At 54.8% G+C, this 15,106-nt stretch overlaps 4 protein-coding genes across 4 annotated transcripts; 3 read left to right on the forward strand and 1 right to left on the reverse strand.

The window, feature by feature from the left end:
* Positions 1-8: 8 nt before the first annotated feature.
* JN550_000081 (uncharacterized protein) lies at positions 9-3,144 on the forward strand (the record flags this gene model as incomplete). The annotated part of the gene is made up of 3 exons (XM_049320088.1): positions 9-191; positions 330-2,946; positions 3,002-3,144. 3 exons carry the CDS (start codon positions 9-11, stop codon positions 3,142-3,144), a joined length of 2,943 nt encoding a protein of 980 aa, XP_049177370.1.
* Positions 3,145-8,010: 4,866 nt separating this feature from the next.
* JN550_000082 (uncharacterized protein) lies at positions 8,011-10,763 on the forward strand (the record flags this gene model as incomplete). The annotated part of the gene is made up of 3 exons (XM_049320198.1): positions 8,011-8,182; positions 8,500-8,655; positions 8,752-10,763. 3 exons carry the CDS (start codon positions 8,011-8,013, stop codon positions 10,761-10,763), a joined length of 2,340 nt encoding a protein of 779 aa, XP_049177371.1.
* A 1,332-nt stretch (positions 10,764-12,095) lies between these two features.
* On the forward strand, positions 12,096-14,023 carry JN550_000083 (uncharacterized protein; the record flags this gene model as incomplete). Its single annotated transcript, XM_049320309.1, has 4 exons — positions 12,096-12,600; positions 12,650-12,772; positions 12,829-13,084; positions 13,150-14,023. The coding sequence occupies 4 exons, from the start codon at positions 12,096-12,098 to the stop codon at positions 14,021-14,023; spliced, it is 1,758 nt and encodes a 585-aa protein (XP_049177372.1).
* A 389-nt stretch (positions 14,024-14,412) lies between these two features.
* JN550_000084 (uncharacterized protein) lies at positions 14,413-15,099 on the reverse strand (the record flags this gene model as incomplete). The annotated part of the gene is made up of 1 exon (XM_049320419.1): positions 14,413-15,099. One exon carries the CDS (start codon positions 15,097-15,099, stop codon positions 14,413-14,415), a length of 687 nt encoding a protein of 228 aa, XP_049177373.1.
* Between the last annotated feature and the right edge of the window lie 7 nt (positions 15,100-15,106).

Here is a 15,106-nt window from a genome sequence, read left to right on the forward strand (position 1 = left end):
AGGAAGCCATGGCCGATCGACATTCATCAGCGTCGTCGTCCCGGCGGACGCGGACTGGCGATGGCGCCATCGGCCAGTTCATTATCGGCTCCGAGATTGGTAAAGGCAGCTTTGCGCAGGTCTATATGGGAAAGCATCAGGTCCGAAACCCCGTTCCTCGTCGTCCTACCCTCTGGAGCACAGTCGCTGCTGTTCTTGCCGAGCTTCACAGCTTGTATGGCTGAGCTCGCATGCCTGCGACCTCTGACCGCTATTCCTCCCATCAACTCGAGCTTTGAGTCATCGTTTCGCCATCCCAAGTAGGCTTTGCTGACTATTGTTTACCACAGACTTCTGGCGCTGCTGTCGCTATCAAATCTGTTGAACTCGGCCGGTTGAACAAAAAGCTGAAGGAGAATCTCTATAGTGAGATCAACATTCTCAAGAAGCTCCGCCATCCCCATATAGTCGCCCTTCATGACTGCCTTGAATCGTCGACTCACATCAACCTCATCATGGAGTATTGCGAGCTGGGTGATCTCTCCCTGTTCATAAAAAAGAGGGAGAAGTTAGTCACGCATCCCGCCACTTGCGATATGGCCCGAAAGTACCCCAGCGTGCCAAATGCTGGCCTCAACGAGGTCGTCATTCGGCATTTTCTCAAGCAGCTTGCTTCTGCATTACGTTTCCTCCGGGAGGGAAACTTCGTACATCGCGACGTCAAACCACAGAATCTACTGCTCCTTCCATCGGTGCAGTACAGGGAGAGCAATAAGGACGCGCGACCTGTGCTCAGTGCCAGCCAAGATTCGTTGATCCCGGCGGTTGGCCTGGAGTCCTTGCCGATGTTGAAGCTGGCAGATTTCGGCTTTGCCCGCGTTCTTCCCTCGACATCTCTAGCCGAAACCCTTTGTGGTTCGCCGCTATACATGGCACCCGAGATTCTACGTTACGAGCGGTACGATGCCAAGGCCGATCTGTGGTCTGTGGGCACGGTCTTATACGAGATGGTTTCCGGCAAGCCACCTTTCAGGGCAAGTAATCATGTTGAACTGCTGAGAAAGATCGAAAATGCCGAGGATCAGATCAAATTTTCGAGAGATTGCCAGGTCAGTTCAGATCTTAAGGGGTTGATTCGTGGCCTATTGAAGCGGCAGCCGGTGGAGCGGATGAGCTTCGAGAACTTTTTCAACCATACCGTTGTCACGGAACAGATACCTGGCCTGGTTGAGGATGATGTCCCCAAAGTGCAGAGGACATTGTCCAAGACTGAGAGCCGAAACGTCAACAAGAGCGATGAACCGCGTCCGGCACGGCGCCTGTCTTTCCGTCGTCGCGATTACATGACTGATCAAGGTCCCGAGCCTGGCCCTTCACCCCCACGCGAAAAGCCGTTAAGGTCTTCGCCCTTGGCCAGCCCCGCTGAGTTTCCTGGTGACGAACCCGCGAAGCCTGTATCACGCGTGTCTCGCTCACCACGGGATGACATTGCCCCTGGTCTCGGCATCCGACGGCCGCAGCCAGTACCTTCAACATCAGCCCCAACAGGGCCCGCGCTTCTAGGAGAAAGACGCCGACGTGGACTCTCCAACGTATCTTTGACCAACCATCCACGTGAGGGGGCAACCCCGTCATCTTCAGCACCCAAGGAGTATGCTACTAAAGGCAAAGGCCGGGGTGGTGCACTAGACGAGGGGGAGGAAGTCGCTCAAGATATCGCTTTTATGAGAGACTATGTGGTAGTTGAGAAGAGGCATGTCGAGGTCAACGCTTTTGCCGACCAGTTGGCAGCTCAGGGCGCGCAGGCTCAAGCTATGTCACCCAAAGCTGGTCAAATCGTTCGTAGGGCAACACAACAAGGTGTACCTACGTCCACGACAGGCGCCATTCCGGCGGAGCGATCCAAAGCCCTACAAATTGCCCAGGGCGTCCGTCCGGACCCTTACAGACGAGGCTCATACGACAAGAACCTTTCCGGTAGTCCAAAGTCGACAACTTCAGTCATCTCCAAAGCCATTCAAGATGCGAGTCTGAGACTGTTTGGCTTCAAGTACCCAGCTCACCTTCTTGGCAAAGGCGCCTCTCCGCCGCATTTGTATAACCCCTTCCCGGTTTACCCGACGCCGAACGCTAACCCGGGACTGCTTACTGATGGCCGCCAAAGCGGAGTTATCGACGAGGACGCACGAGTAGCGCAATGTATCGAGGACTTTGCCACTCGCAGTGATGTTGTATGGGGCTTTGCGGAAGTAAAGTATAAGCAGCTAGTTCCCATGGCTCCATCACAAGATCATCTCCTCGGCGGCGCACCAGCAGACCAGCTTACTTCGGATGATGACGACGGTCTCACCGTGGAGGCTGTGGTGGTACTCTCCGAGGAAGCATTGGTACTTTATGTGAAGGCGTTGTCCCTGCTTGCCAAGTCAATGGACATTGCCAGCATCTGGTGGGGACGAAAGGCTAGGGGCGACCCCATGACTGCCCGTGACCATATTGCTACGCAGAATATCGTCTCACGAATCAACTCAGCGGTTCAGTGGGTGCGCAGACGCTTCAACGAGACTCTAGAGAAGGCTGAAATCGTGAGGTTGAAGTTAGTCGAGGCACAGAAGCAGCTACCAGAGGACCACCCAAGCCATCCTAACAACAACCAGCAAGAAAAAGCGGCAACGAGCACGTCGAGTGCAGAAGGCATAGTCCTTACTGCCGGCCTCAGCGCTGAAAAGCTAATGTATGAGCGAGCACTGGAGATGAGTCGCGCCGCGGCGATCAACGAGATCGCGAACGAAGATCTTAATGGTTGCGAACTCTCATATATTACTGCTATTCGCATGCTTGAGGCTGTACTGGACAACGATGAAGATTTGTCCAAACGGAAGATCACCAGCAACACCAAAGAACAGCGTGACCTCATTCGTGAAGGGGCGTCGGAAATGAATCAGGACGACCAACAGGCTGTTCATAAGAGTGAGCCCCCCATCCATCAAATCACACCCTGAATGCACGCTAAATTTTCTTCCAGTGATACAAATGATTACCACTAGATTGACGAGCCTTCGCAAGAAGATGCAGATGATTGCCAATGCGTCTCAGGTTCAACAGCACAGCCTGCCTCGGAAACGAAGCGGTGACATCACGTCGCGAAGTGCTCCCAAGCACACATGATGCATATAGCCTCTCCTTTACGACTCACGAAGATACGCATAAGATTGCATTACTACTGCTCCAGGCCCCGCGGCTTTTGGGTGATCTGGTTGGTTTGGTTTACTGGAGTTAGACCTGAGCCAACCTTTCACAAATTATTTCCCAGGGGGGGCATTCATGGTCAGGCGTTTGGATGGGGAATTGGGGTTGGGATTTTATTTGTTTTGTTTGTTTTCCTCTTTGCCTTGTTAATCTTATACCAGCGAACTCGCTTGGATGTCGTGAAGTCGCCTCACGATTGGCGACCAGATCATTACTGATCAGCTGTTACGACAACTGAGGTTCGTGTTCATACGGACCTTTGGGGGAAGCTGTACTTTTGTGCCCTAACGGCAAAGGGCAGAGGCGTTTCCGGCACTTGGAGGGCAGCGAGGCAAAGGTCCACAGTACCGTCCGCACAGCTTGGCCTGATGATGGCGCCGTCGTGATTGCCAGGGGATTTGTTTGAATTCGCCAAATACCCCATTTTGGAAGCGTTCAAGTCTTCAGATAACTGGAGTACTTCAGATACGTTTATTTGGTGCCCGAGGAGAGGACCGGGTTTTCCTTGCCAATGCCAACTTAAGCCGGTGGCTGCTACAGTTGAGCATTTAAGGAGTTTTGCAGGGAACTCAGGGATCTGGGTTCGGTCTGGGCGTCTCTCTTCCTGAACTTACTGCCTTCTCTTCCTCAGCATCACATCGTTGTGTGTCTAGCTGGTTTTTATTGATGGACCCTTGGGCCAGAAGACATGAGAGGAGAAGGCAAAGGGTATCTGCTATTCGTACGCGATAGAGGAGAAGAGCACAGCCTACATAGTCCACTCCACGATAGTGGATAAATTGAAAGAAAGTAAAAACGGCAATTGGTACCACCTATTTGGCATGTGCATGACAGACAGGCTGGACTTCTGAGGCTCCATATTGCATGCATATGATGTATACGGCTACCCAGAACCGTGGACTGGCCTACTTACGAACGTCATGGTACACTAAACCCTAGGCCGTGATGGTACTTCACTTCAAGTCATTGAGTATCTAGGTTGCTTGCGCCGAGTATTTCCAGGGTTGGGGCATCTTCAAAGAACTGATAAGGCTGGCATGTCTCTCTCTCTCTCTCTCTCCACATCCACCCCGTATCTGCACGAACGGCGTCGTCTGTTGCAATGCCATGCCAAGAACCCAAGCAGGCGACGTCTAACTTTTGTTTGCCTTGCCCGTGGAGGTTGCGGTGGCGAAAAAGGCAGCGGGGGCCGCGGGGGTTGAAGAAGCAGGTAGTAGCTATTAGGTTGCGCGACCTTGCATGACCTGACATGCCCATCCCGCATAGCTTATAGCTAATTATAGGAACTATTCGTTCACGGTGCAGGAAGAGCAGGAACAACAGGAAGCGAGTGAGTAGGTAGCATGTGGGTAAGGAGCAGCACGGTGAACCCCGGGGAAAGGGTTCGCATGTCGCGCCGCGTGGACTCGTGGACTGCTGCTCTCAGCCGCCCAAAGGAACAGGCGGCGCAAACGAATTGCACATTGTCAAGGCAGGGTCATCTGTAATTTCGGTCAGTTGGCCCATTTCTGACCAGAGATGCCTCTCCCGTAACAAGGGGACGCTTGCACGCCTGCAATCCGCCTCGTCACAACCCAGCCGGCTCTGTCGGGCCTATGGCCAGGGGGGAAGAACCCATACCCGCCGTCGTGACAGCGAATGGGAAGCTTGGTTAGTCAACACATGCAGCGCAGGGTCTAGTTTTCAGTTATTCCAGAAGCTGGTCACAGCTGCAGGCGAGGAGGGGAGGAGGGCGGATGGGCAGTTGTGCAGGGCGCAGACGTCATTTCGCAGCTGCAGCTTGTGACCCCTGGTCACACACCTGGGCCTACACATACACACACACACACACACACACACACACACACACACACGCACGGCTTTGGCCGAGCGTGGATCTCGAGGATGCAAGCAAAAGCTGGCAGACGGGCAGACGGGCAGGCCTGTCGTGACTTGGCAGTCTAGGTAGCAATGACGCAGCACCGCTGGATGTGCCCTTTTGAGGGGTTTCTTTCTATAAACAGTAGGCCCACCGTAGGCTGCGAGGACAGATCTGTGCAGGCACAAGTGCCTATTTGCATCGGAGTCCTTCCAAGTCAGGGCCGCCTCAGGTACCATTGGCGGCGGAATATCAAGGGTATTTGCCTGCTTGGTTGCGTACGCATGGCGGTTAGGATGTGTGCGCGAGAGACCATGTGGGGCTGCGGGAAGTGGGCTCGGTGGTTTTCTTGGAAAGGAGCTTGGTTGGGGTATAAGTTAGGTTAGGGACTGAAGCTCGGATCTGCCAGGGCCATACAGCATGGCATATGGCATGGCAGGTCAGGGTTGGTGGCAGGTGTGTGGTGCAAAGTTATGTGGGCATGGCATCGAAAGCCAGTCATCGCAGGCTTCAGGCGTCAATGTTCATCCCCTAATAAGTCTGTCTACTGTGACTTCCATGGCAAACCACGGCGCAGCCAAAGGCTGAGAAATGCCGAGCGAATGTCGAGAGCCGTGTTGGAAGTTCTAGGCCTTTAAGCGTCGAGTGATCCCCGACCTTTTGTACCTGATCTGGCGGGATCGACGCGATGCAGAGATTATCAACGGGCTAGAACTCTGCCATCCCAGTCGACACGATGACACGATGGAGCTGTGTGTGATGCACTGTGACCAGGAGCGCCAAAGCGCCAGACAGATGGGTAAGGTTTCGAGTTTTTCTGGAGTCTGCGGGAGAAGAACAGAAAGAGGCACGGATTGCCCATAACCAACCAGTAACAAAGTGCAGCGCCGCCGAGAAACAAAGGACACGAAAGAGTCGCCGCGAGCTTGCCCTGCTGTCAGTCAGCCTTATTGGGGACCAGCGGGAGCACCGTTGAACTTTGCCAGAGGTAGCGCCTCCAAGCATTCGGTGACAGCCAGGGGTTACAGGACGAGCTTCATTCTCCCCAAGGCCCAAGGTGCAACAAAGACGTAAGTCGCCGTGAGACAGCCAGGAGCCCGCAAGCAGCACGTAGTATGATTCTTTGATAACCTACCTTTCACCTGGGACACTTCCAGGTTCCATTACCTTTGAGGCGGTTTAGTTGGCGGTGGCCGAAAGGGGGGAGGGGGATAGCGCGGCGGGCAGGGGAAACCGGCAACGTTTGTCCTAATAGGCGTTTCTTGTCGGTCGCCAGGCTTGAAACAGTCGCTGATCTTCAGGGGAGGCCTGTGGCGGCCGGGAGCTGGGCGACCTGGACGGGTGGACCTCAAGGGGTCGACGGCCCACGTCGTAGAATTGAGTTTGGGCCTAGCAAGAAGCAAGAAGCAAGATGGCACTGGGCAGAGCAGTCAGTGAGCGATGAAACCTCAAGGTTCGCACATACATACACGACGGAGTCTCTCGTCCCCGGCGAAGCTTCCCACGGCAGGTTGAGTTGTGCTGGGCCCGGAACTTCGCTTTGGGCCCAGGGGTGGGAAACAGTTGGATGCGTCCAGTCCTAGGCCCAGCACGCTTGACCCCTGTCGGCTTGGCTCCAAAGCCACATGATGAAAGGCAGAGGAAGCAGCACTGGGGACGGGGGGACATCGACTTCTGGGACCGTCCTCCCGCTGCTGAGGCAAGTTTACAGTGTAGTATGTATGGTAAGGTAGCTAGTTGTGTACGGAGTACTGTAGCTGTGCAGCAGTAAGACCTGCATCGTATCGGCTGGGCATACATGATACCTAGGTAGTAGACACACACCGGAAAACCTGGGGGGGTGGCCCAGTCATTACCTGCACCTAGGTGGTCTGTTACATCGCTGGAGGTCTCTTTTGACCCCTGGGCCTAGGGCCTGCCTGGGGCCTGGGAGGTGTGCAGGCGGGCGAGCAGGAAGTAGCGAAAAGGCTCCAGGTCCCGACGTCAAAGGGCCCTGGGCCTGGACTTGGGGCTGGCTGGGGGGTGGGCGGCCTGGGGCTTTGGGCCTTTTCTCTCTTCTCTTCTCTCTCTCTTCTCGGTATGGCGGGCTGACGGATAGTTACCTACCAGTCTGGTGTCACTCGATCCATCCGTCCACCCACCTGCACCCAACCCCATCCCGTCCACTCATCATCTTCTACCTTCTCCGGCAGCTTCACCTCGCCCATCTGCCCATTCCCCCCTCCAACCCACGACGACAGCCTCGGGGGCCCAGCTAATGTAATCAATCCAATCAACCAGACCCTTCTCCATCAGCCAACCAGCACCCAGGCAGGCAGCCGGCCCAGTCAATCAAACCGCATGTGGCGCTGACGTCCCCAAATTTGGTCCCAAAATAGTCGCGGGCGGGATATCCACTCCATCGATCACATTACCTACTGTATCGCAACAACCCAGGCCAAGGCCGTTTCGATTCGCTGCCGATCACCGCCAGGGGAGTCGCAGCGCTGGCCCAGCCCTTTTCCCTCTTGCGCCCAGGACTCCAGTCTCCAGCAGGCCTAAGTCCCTCTGGCGTGTCCATCCGCGCTGCACTGGCCCTCACCTCGTCCACCTGGTCATCCATTGCCTTGGTCTGTCTAAGTTAGTCGACTGGCTTAGGTCCAACTGGGTCGGTACGGTACGGCATCTGCTCCCGCGCACAGAGCAACAACAACACCACCGCCGCCAGCCCGCCACTTGTCGCAACTCATCGCACCGCCGTCGTGTGCCTCCAACGCTGCTCCTGCGCAGTCCTCCTGCTGTCATTCCGTCCACACCACGCCACCCCGCGACGGCCCATCGCAGCGCCCCCGACAACCCTCGCTCCGCCCGCCCGCCCGTCCAGCGAAGCGACGACAGTCTAACCCCGTCGCCGCGGTCGCCCGCGCGTCCCCGTCATCGTTTCCGCCATGACGTCCGCTGCCACCCCCTCGAAGCCTCCACCGCACCACCCCGCCAGCCCGCCGCAACAGCAGCAGCATGCCTCGCCCTCGAATGCCCAGTCGCCCCCGAGCAAGCGGGATCTGAAGTCATGGTGGAAGCGCTTCCAGGTCCAGTCGTCGAAACACCAAGAAGCCCAAGGTAAGGCTCTCCCGGCACGTACACCACCTGACTCCACCCTGAGGCCAATGTCGATCGTGAACGTTGGAGCCGGGGCAAGGTGCCTTGATTGCGGTTGTGAAGGCATTCCGGAGCAGGCAGGACCGGCCGTGACTAGCACTTTCAGTGCGCCAGGCTTGGGTTTGCTCGCACAAAGAGCCTGCCTGACGGGCATTGTCGTGGGAGGTCCTGTCTCTTGTCATAGCCTAAGCCTGCGTGCGACGGATCATGGTCTCCTGCTAGTCAAACCGCAAAGCACGTAAATCAAATCAGAAGCATGGCTAATCTCCTCGGTGCAGAATCAAGGCCTCAAGGCATATTCGGTGTCCCGCTGCGGCAGAGCATCACCTATGCAAATGTAGCCATTTCGCTGGTTGATGATGACGGCAAGAGCTATATCTACGGCTATGTGCCTATTGTTGTTGCCAAATGCGGTGTCTTCCTGAAGGAAAAAGGTGCGTCGAACCCGGACGAGGAGAGCAAGTAACAGGACTCTGTTCTCGCTCGCTCTATTGACTGTTCTGGTGCCCGATGGCTAATTCATCCCACAGCCACCGGCATAGAGGGTATATTTCGCCTGAGCGGTTCGGAGAAGCGTATCAAGGAACTGAAACTTGCATTCGACTCGCCTGACCGATATGGCAAGGGGCTTGTCTGGGATGGTTACACGGTGCACGATGCGGCTAACGTTCTTCGGCGCTACCTGAACGACCTTCCTGAGCCCGTAGTACCCCTTGATCTCTATGAGAAGTTCCGCGCCCCCTTGAAGGGAAACACCAGACAGGCAGTGGGCGACGCCGAGGGTGCACAGCTGGCGGAGAACTTCAACGAAGAGGAGGCCATTGACAAGTACCAGGAACTGATCAAGATTCTTCCTCCGTTGAACCGACAGCTACTTCTCTACATCCTCGATCTGCTTGCCGTCTTTGCTGCCAAGGCCGACGAGAATCGCATGACAGCACAGAACTTGGCTGCCATCTTCCAACCGGGGATGCTCTCACATCCCAACCACGCCATGGCCCCCGAAGAATACCGTCTGAATCAATGCGTCATCATCTTCTTGATTGAAAACCAGGACCACTTTCTGATTGGAATGCAAGGGACGGCCGCCGATGAGAAGACACAACGGGACATCTTGAAGGGTACGCCACCGGTGATAGTGGCGCCGGCGACGCCAAGCAAAAGCCGCAGCTCAGGAGTTACCAGGTCCGCGTCAAACGCAAGTGCTGGCGCGGAAAGTGTCAGCAGAGATGGCAAGATTCGCCGGAACCGGTCTGTGTCGTCAAGGCATTCACGACACTCCAATGGTGCTTCCACCCCCGGCAGCCCTGCTCTGGCAGCCACCCCGGGCAGTGGTCTGGGTAGAAGCAATACCGTTCCGTCCAAAAAGTCGCCTCACATCGCCTCCTCACGCTTTCAACGGGACGAGTCCCCAAACGTAACCGTGGCACCGGCCTCCCCATCACCTGCCGGCTCGACGGTAGTCCCTCCGCCAACTGTGACCGAAGAGCCAGCCCACTCAACCGAGCAAACACCCGCTCCTGCCTCCGCTGCACAACCTGCGGTAACTCACTTGGCACCGGGGCCCAATGCCGCAGGGAGAAGCCAAGATAAACTCTTGGATCCAGCCTCGGCTGCGGAAGTCACCACACCGTCGAAGGAGAGGACCCTTCCCAGTTTATTCAACCTTTCGCCAGCTTCCGACGCCGATAAAAGGCAGCCAAATAAGCTTCGGAAGAAGCGGATACCAGGTAGTGCTAATCCTAGTGCACAAAGCTCTACCGTGTCCCTCACTCATTCTGGAGCCGTTTCGCCTGCTTTAGAAGCGTCTAATCCAATGGAGAGGGCGGTTCAGCCTGAGCCTACAGTGCCTGAGCACAGCTCCTTGGCAGAGACGCCCACGCCCTCGGAACCCACGCCGAAGGCGTCGGCAGGCCCTTCTGAGAGTACATTGCCAGCATCTCAACCGGAAGGCAGCAGGACGCTGAAACCAAAAGCTTCACCAACCACGTCTCTGCACTCATCATTCAATGAAGGCTCCGATCTCGATCAGGTAGATGACCAGCTTCCAGGTCCTAGTGGGGATCAGCCCGAGAAGGAAAGGAAACGACGCTGGAGAATTTCCCGGAGGAAAGAGGATATTCCGGGCATGTCAGCACCCATAGGCGCCAACAGCCATGCAGAGGCGAGCACGTCGACGATTGGGAGTGGTGGGCACCGGCCTCGAAAAAGCTGGACAGGAGAATCGTCTGATGCCGCGATTGCTTTGGCCGAGAGCGAGTCTGCAGGCAAAGATAGCAAAGATGAACCACGGGGTCCTCTCGGATGGATCAAGACAAAGTACCGGGAGGCAAAGGACAATGTTGACCAGAAGCGGACAAAATCACCGCCTGAAGAACACAGCCACAAGTTCTTGCCTCGACGGGGTAAGAGTATCGACATCAAGCGGAACCAGGAACAGGGTCAAGGTGCGGATTCGAATACGGAGCCACACAACGTACCTCTACCAACATCACCGCCCCCGGTACCAATGACGCACGAGGAGAAGTCAAAGGCTCCGTAGAAAGGGACTATATCATGGGGCTGTGGATTATGACACGGGATATGGGTTGAACGATGGCAAATGGCGGATTTGGATGAGTTGAATGATGTATCCGATTCCGACAGCGATTGCGAAGGGTTTGAGGTCTTTTCTCTTTTTCTTGTTTTTGAAAAGGGAGAATCAAAAGGGATTCAATAATGTTATTTTGTTTCGAAAGACAATTCACCCAATTTTGGAGTCTTAGGGAATTTACCAATCAGTACAGAGAGGATGGAAAGAGAGAAAACGGGAAGCGGGTCACTCACTTGATGGATACCCCCTTTACATCGGCTCGTCACTACATCACTACAATGTTGTAATGTCATTTACCCCTTCATGTTTGTTTCGGCCTGGAGTGACTTCAGGCCACTCTACTACAAGACCCCAGCTTGGAGCCGTTGAGTTGTACTGGGCATAGCATTGTAGAGCCAAGATCAGACGGGTGCTGCCTTCTAGTCGGGTCTTTTACTGCTTTCTTCCAGATGGAGACGAAGGTTCAATACAAAGGCGGATTTTCAGACCGTCTTCAAGTCCCTTGAGAAATACGTCCGAGGCCTTGCCTTACACAGGTTATTCGTTAGAACTAGTGAAGTACAGAAGTTTCAACCAACGATAGCACCATCTTGCGCGACAGACGCTCTTGCACCGTCATACTTAGGGAAAAATTCTAGCCATTTTCGAATGTCTTCTGATTCTCACCATAAAGGAAAACGGTATTGATCTACACTGTCACAGGATTGTCAGCACAGTAAATGATAGTAGACTCTTAAGTTAAGGTTGGGCGCCAAGTCACACTAAGAGCCATGCTAGCCGTCGTATTTCGCATTCGTCGTTTGCGGGATAGACGTCCCGCCCGGTGCCCGCATCTGAGGTTGGTGCTACTGCATCTGTGGTTGGCACAAACTCTCCAAGCAGAGGAGACTCATGGCGCGTTCCAAGGCTTAGCATTGATGGCATATTGAGTAGTATGTCACGAAGTGGCTTGGACTCCAATGCGAAAAATACGGCCCAATGGCGACACATGAAAGAATTCAGATCGTCACTGTTGATGCTGATTTCCTCTCTAGAGTATGCCTCGAGGCTGTGTTAGCTCGTCGCATTCCTCGTACTCGATTGAAGGCACCAATCTCCAATAACTTGAGCCACGGAATAATCGATTCAATATCATCATCTAGGGTGGCATGATCCATTACACGGCAGCCTCAAGTTGCAGTATATATATTCAGTCAATACTCTCACTGATGGCCGTTGAGAGTGCAAGGAGAACTCCTCTTATTAATGCAGTAGTGGAGAAAGTCTTTGATTGTCGCCATTATGTATACTACAACAATACTATCTTCTTTGATACTTCTTGGCAATGCCGTTGCCATTGACTGTCGGCCGCCAGGTCCAGTCGTGCCCAAGCCGAGAAATCTCCACGCGAATGAGCTCTTCGCCCAAGCCACGGCCAACTTAACCGGCGCTCTGGAGTCGGCGCTGAACGGCGCTATAGTGGCCGGGTGGCCTGTGGAAAATACCTCCTTCTCTATCGGCCTCGTCTCCTGGGACCAGCCTGAGAAAGCCGTCCCGACTTGGGAATACCACCATCTAGCCCCAACCAACGTAAACGGCACCAAGCATCTCACCAGAGACTCCCAGTACCTCATCGGGTCCATCTCCAAAGTCTTTACAGACTATATCCTGCTGCAGAGTGGGCTGGAGCTGGACAGCCCCATAACCGAGTACTTATCCGTGCTCCAAGATGAGGCGAACTTGATACACTGGAGGAATATCACGTTGCGACATCTTGCAAGCCAAGTTGCCGGTATCCCGCCAAACTGTAGGTCGGCGACTTGATATTCGAAATTATGCGACTGACTGATTTACAGATGGGTTCTCAGAATACTATTATCTCAAAGAGTATTTTGTAGCCCTTGGTTTCCCTCTGTTGCCCGATAGTGACTATCCGCCATGCGGCGTCCTGGAACTCAATGGAGGGTGCACCAAAGATCGTGCGTTACTTGATATTAACCATATTGCGGTATGTACTAACTCAAAGAAATGACAGAGTTCTTCCAGGGGATGTTGAGTTCCTACCCGGTTGCTGCCCCTGAGTCGCGACCCGTCTATTCCAATATCGCGTTCAACTTAATTGTATACGCGATTCAGGAACAGACGGGCCAAAACTACACGGAGCTATTGCGAGATTTCGTCACCACGCCACTGGGTCTGTCGAACACCATGGTGAGTCCCGGAGATGATAGTAAGGCTGTTATTCCTCCAGTGGATAATTCTTGGGGCAGCGACTATGGAGACAATGCACCGTAAGTCAGACACTTTTACATGAAGGCGGAGAAGAAGATGACCTGACATAACTTGCAATCAACAGAGGCGGCGGATTGGTATCCTCTCTCTCAGACCTCTCCATCTTCATTCGAGGAATCCTAGACCACAGCATCCTTGAAAGCGAGACAGAAGTCCTGCAGTGGCTCAAGCCGAGTTCCAGCACCGGCTCCCCCAGCTCCCTCGTCGGGATGCCGTGGGAGATCTACCGGACGCAGGAATTGACACCCGCGCACCCACACACGATCGACATCTACGCCAAAGCGGGCTCGGCGTACGGCTACCAGTCGCACATGGCCGTGATCGACGAGTACGGCGTGGCCGTGGTAGTCCTGACGGCCGGGTCTGCCAAGGCCACCGACATCATCTACGGCACGGTGCTCTCGACGCTCATCCCGGCCATTGACGAGATAGCCCGGTCACAGGCCGCGCAGTACACGGGCAGCTTCGTCAGCGTCGCCGATGGCGGAGTCAACGCCACGTTGGTCCAGGACGACGACAGCCTCGTGCTGGCGGGCCTGCGACGCAACGGCACCGATGTGCTCGAGGGGCTGTTCGAGATCAACCGGGTGGCCATCGGCGGGTTCCTGAACGTCGAGCCCTCGCGGGCGCGGCTGTACCCCGTCGGGGTCGAGGCGCCAGGCTCGCGCCCGCGGCCCGACGGCTCGAACGGGACCGTCGTCCTGCAGGACTGGCGCGTCGACTGGGTGTTCGAGATGCGGTCCGACTCAGAGCTGCCCGGCGCGGCGCTGACCGCGGGCGACTGCCTGACGTGGACGCTGGCGGACTGGATTCACTACGGCTCGGAGCCGCTCGACCGCGTCGTGTTCGTGCTGGACCCGCAGACCCGGCAGGTCCTGGGTGTTGAGGTGCCTTTCATTCGCTCCGGTGTCCTGGGGAAGAGTGAAAGCGGTGACTAGACTACGAGCGGCACTACCTAGACCCGGACGACGGGGCGTTTATTATAGGCATGTAGTTTGCATAGGTATAATTATAGGTTCAAAGGAAGAATTCAAAATTTAAAGTATTTCAAAGTGTACGTAGAATATCGGTCTCGTAAATAAGATTTCAGGTGTGTAAGTGAATTTGGTTAGTTTGGATTCACTGTTCTTCCCATTCATCAACTTATAGGCAGTGGAATTTACTAGACCGGCACACGATTAAGACGTAGAGAATTTGCATCAAACCTCTGGAACTCAAGCGCTCATTAGCTTGGACATGATGGAGCATTTGTTATGGTCGCACGTAGCCGGAGTCCGTTGCATCGCGATCTTGATGAGTATGGTCTACACCTCCCTTGTGATGGAAACTACGGGAGATGACTTTTGTACCCCGCCTCAATGAGACGGCACCCTGCTTGCCAAACATCATCTGGAATGTCTTGGTGTATCTGAAATCCCCTTGCTGGGTAGTCTCGAATACGTATGAGATCACCGACCATGATATTGATCACCAGTCCCTTGGGGTTGTTCTGATTTGGATACTCCTCCCACTCGAACTGCGGTGACGTGACGACGATTCTGGTGTCTTCGTCGGGCCACTGCTTCTTGAATGTAGCGTATGTTCTCCGCTCCATGTAGGGCTTCTGGACCAAAATAAAAGACTTCAGGCGAAGACCTTTGCTGGAAAGAAGTTGCCACGTGAAGCGGACATTCTCGCCCGTGTTGGTGGACGCAGGCTCGGTAAGAATCTTGTCAGATGGGACGCCCAGAGTCCGAGCGCGGTCTGCAAAGACCTCCGCCTCTGGTCTATCAAAGCGGCCCTGGGTCAGCCTTCCAGTGCCGCCCGAGAAGATGAGGTACTCTCCGTGACCATCCATGAAGAGTTGCGCGGCTCGGTCCGCGACCCGAAGGTCCAGACTGCAGAGGCAGAACACAGCATCGACAGGAGATGCCAACGGCATACGCATTCGGTGATAGTCATATACCACCTTGGCGTCCCGTTCGATAGGAGAAGAGCCCCCTTCGAGATCCTTTTCTTCCACTATTTCGCCCATGATCCCT

The sequence above is a fragment of the Neoarthrinium moseri genome (assembly GCF_022829205.1).
Source record: "Neoarthrinium moseri strain CBS 164.80 chromosome Unknown scaffold1_Wmoseri_CBS_16480, whole genome shotgun sequence".
Classification (NCBI taxonomy): Eukaryota; Fungi; Ascomycota; class Sordariomycetes; order Amphisphaeriales; family Apiosporaceae; genus Neoarthrinium; species Neoarthrinium moseri.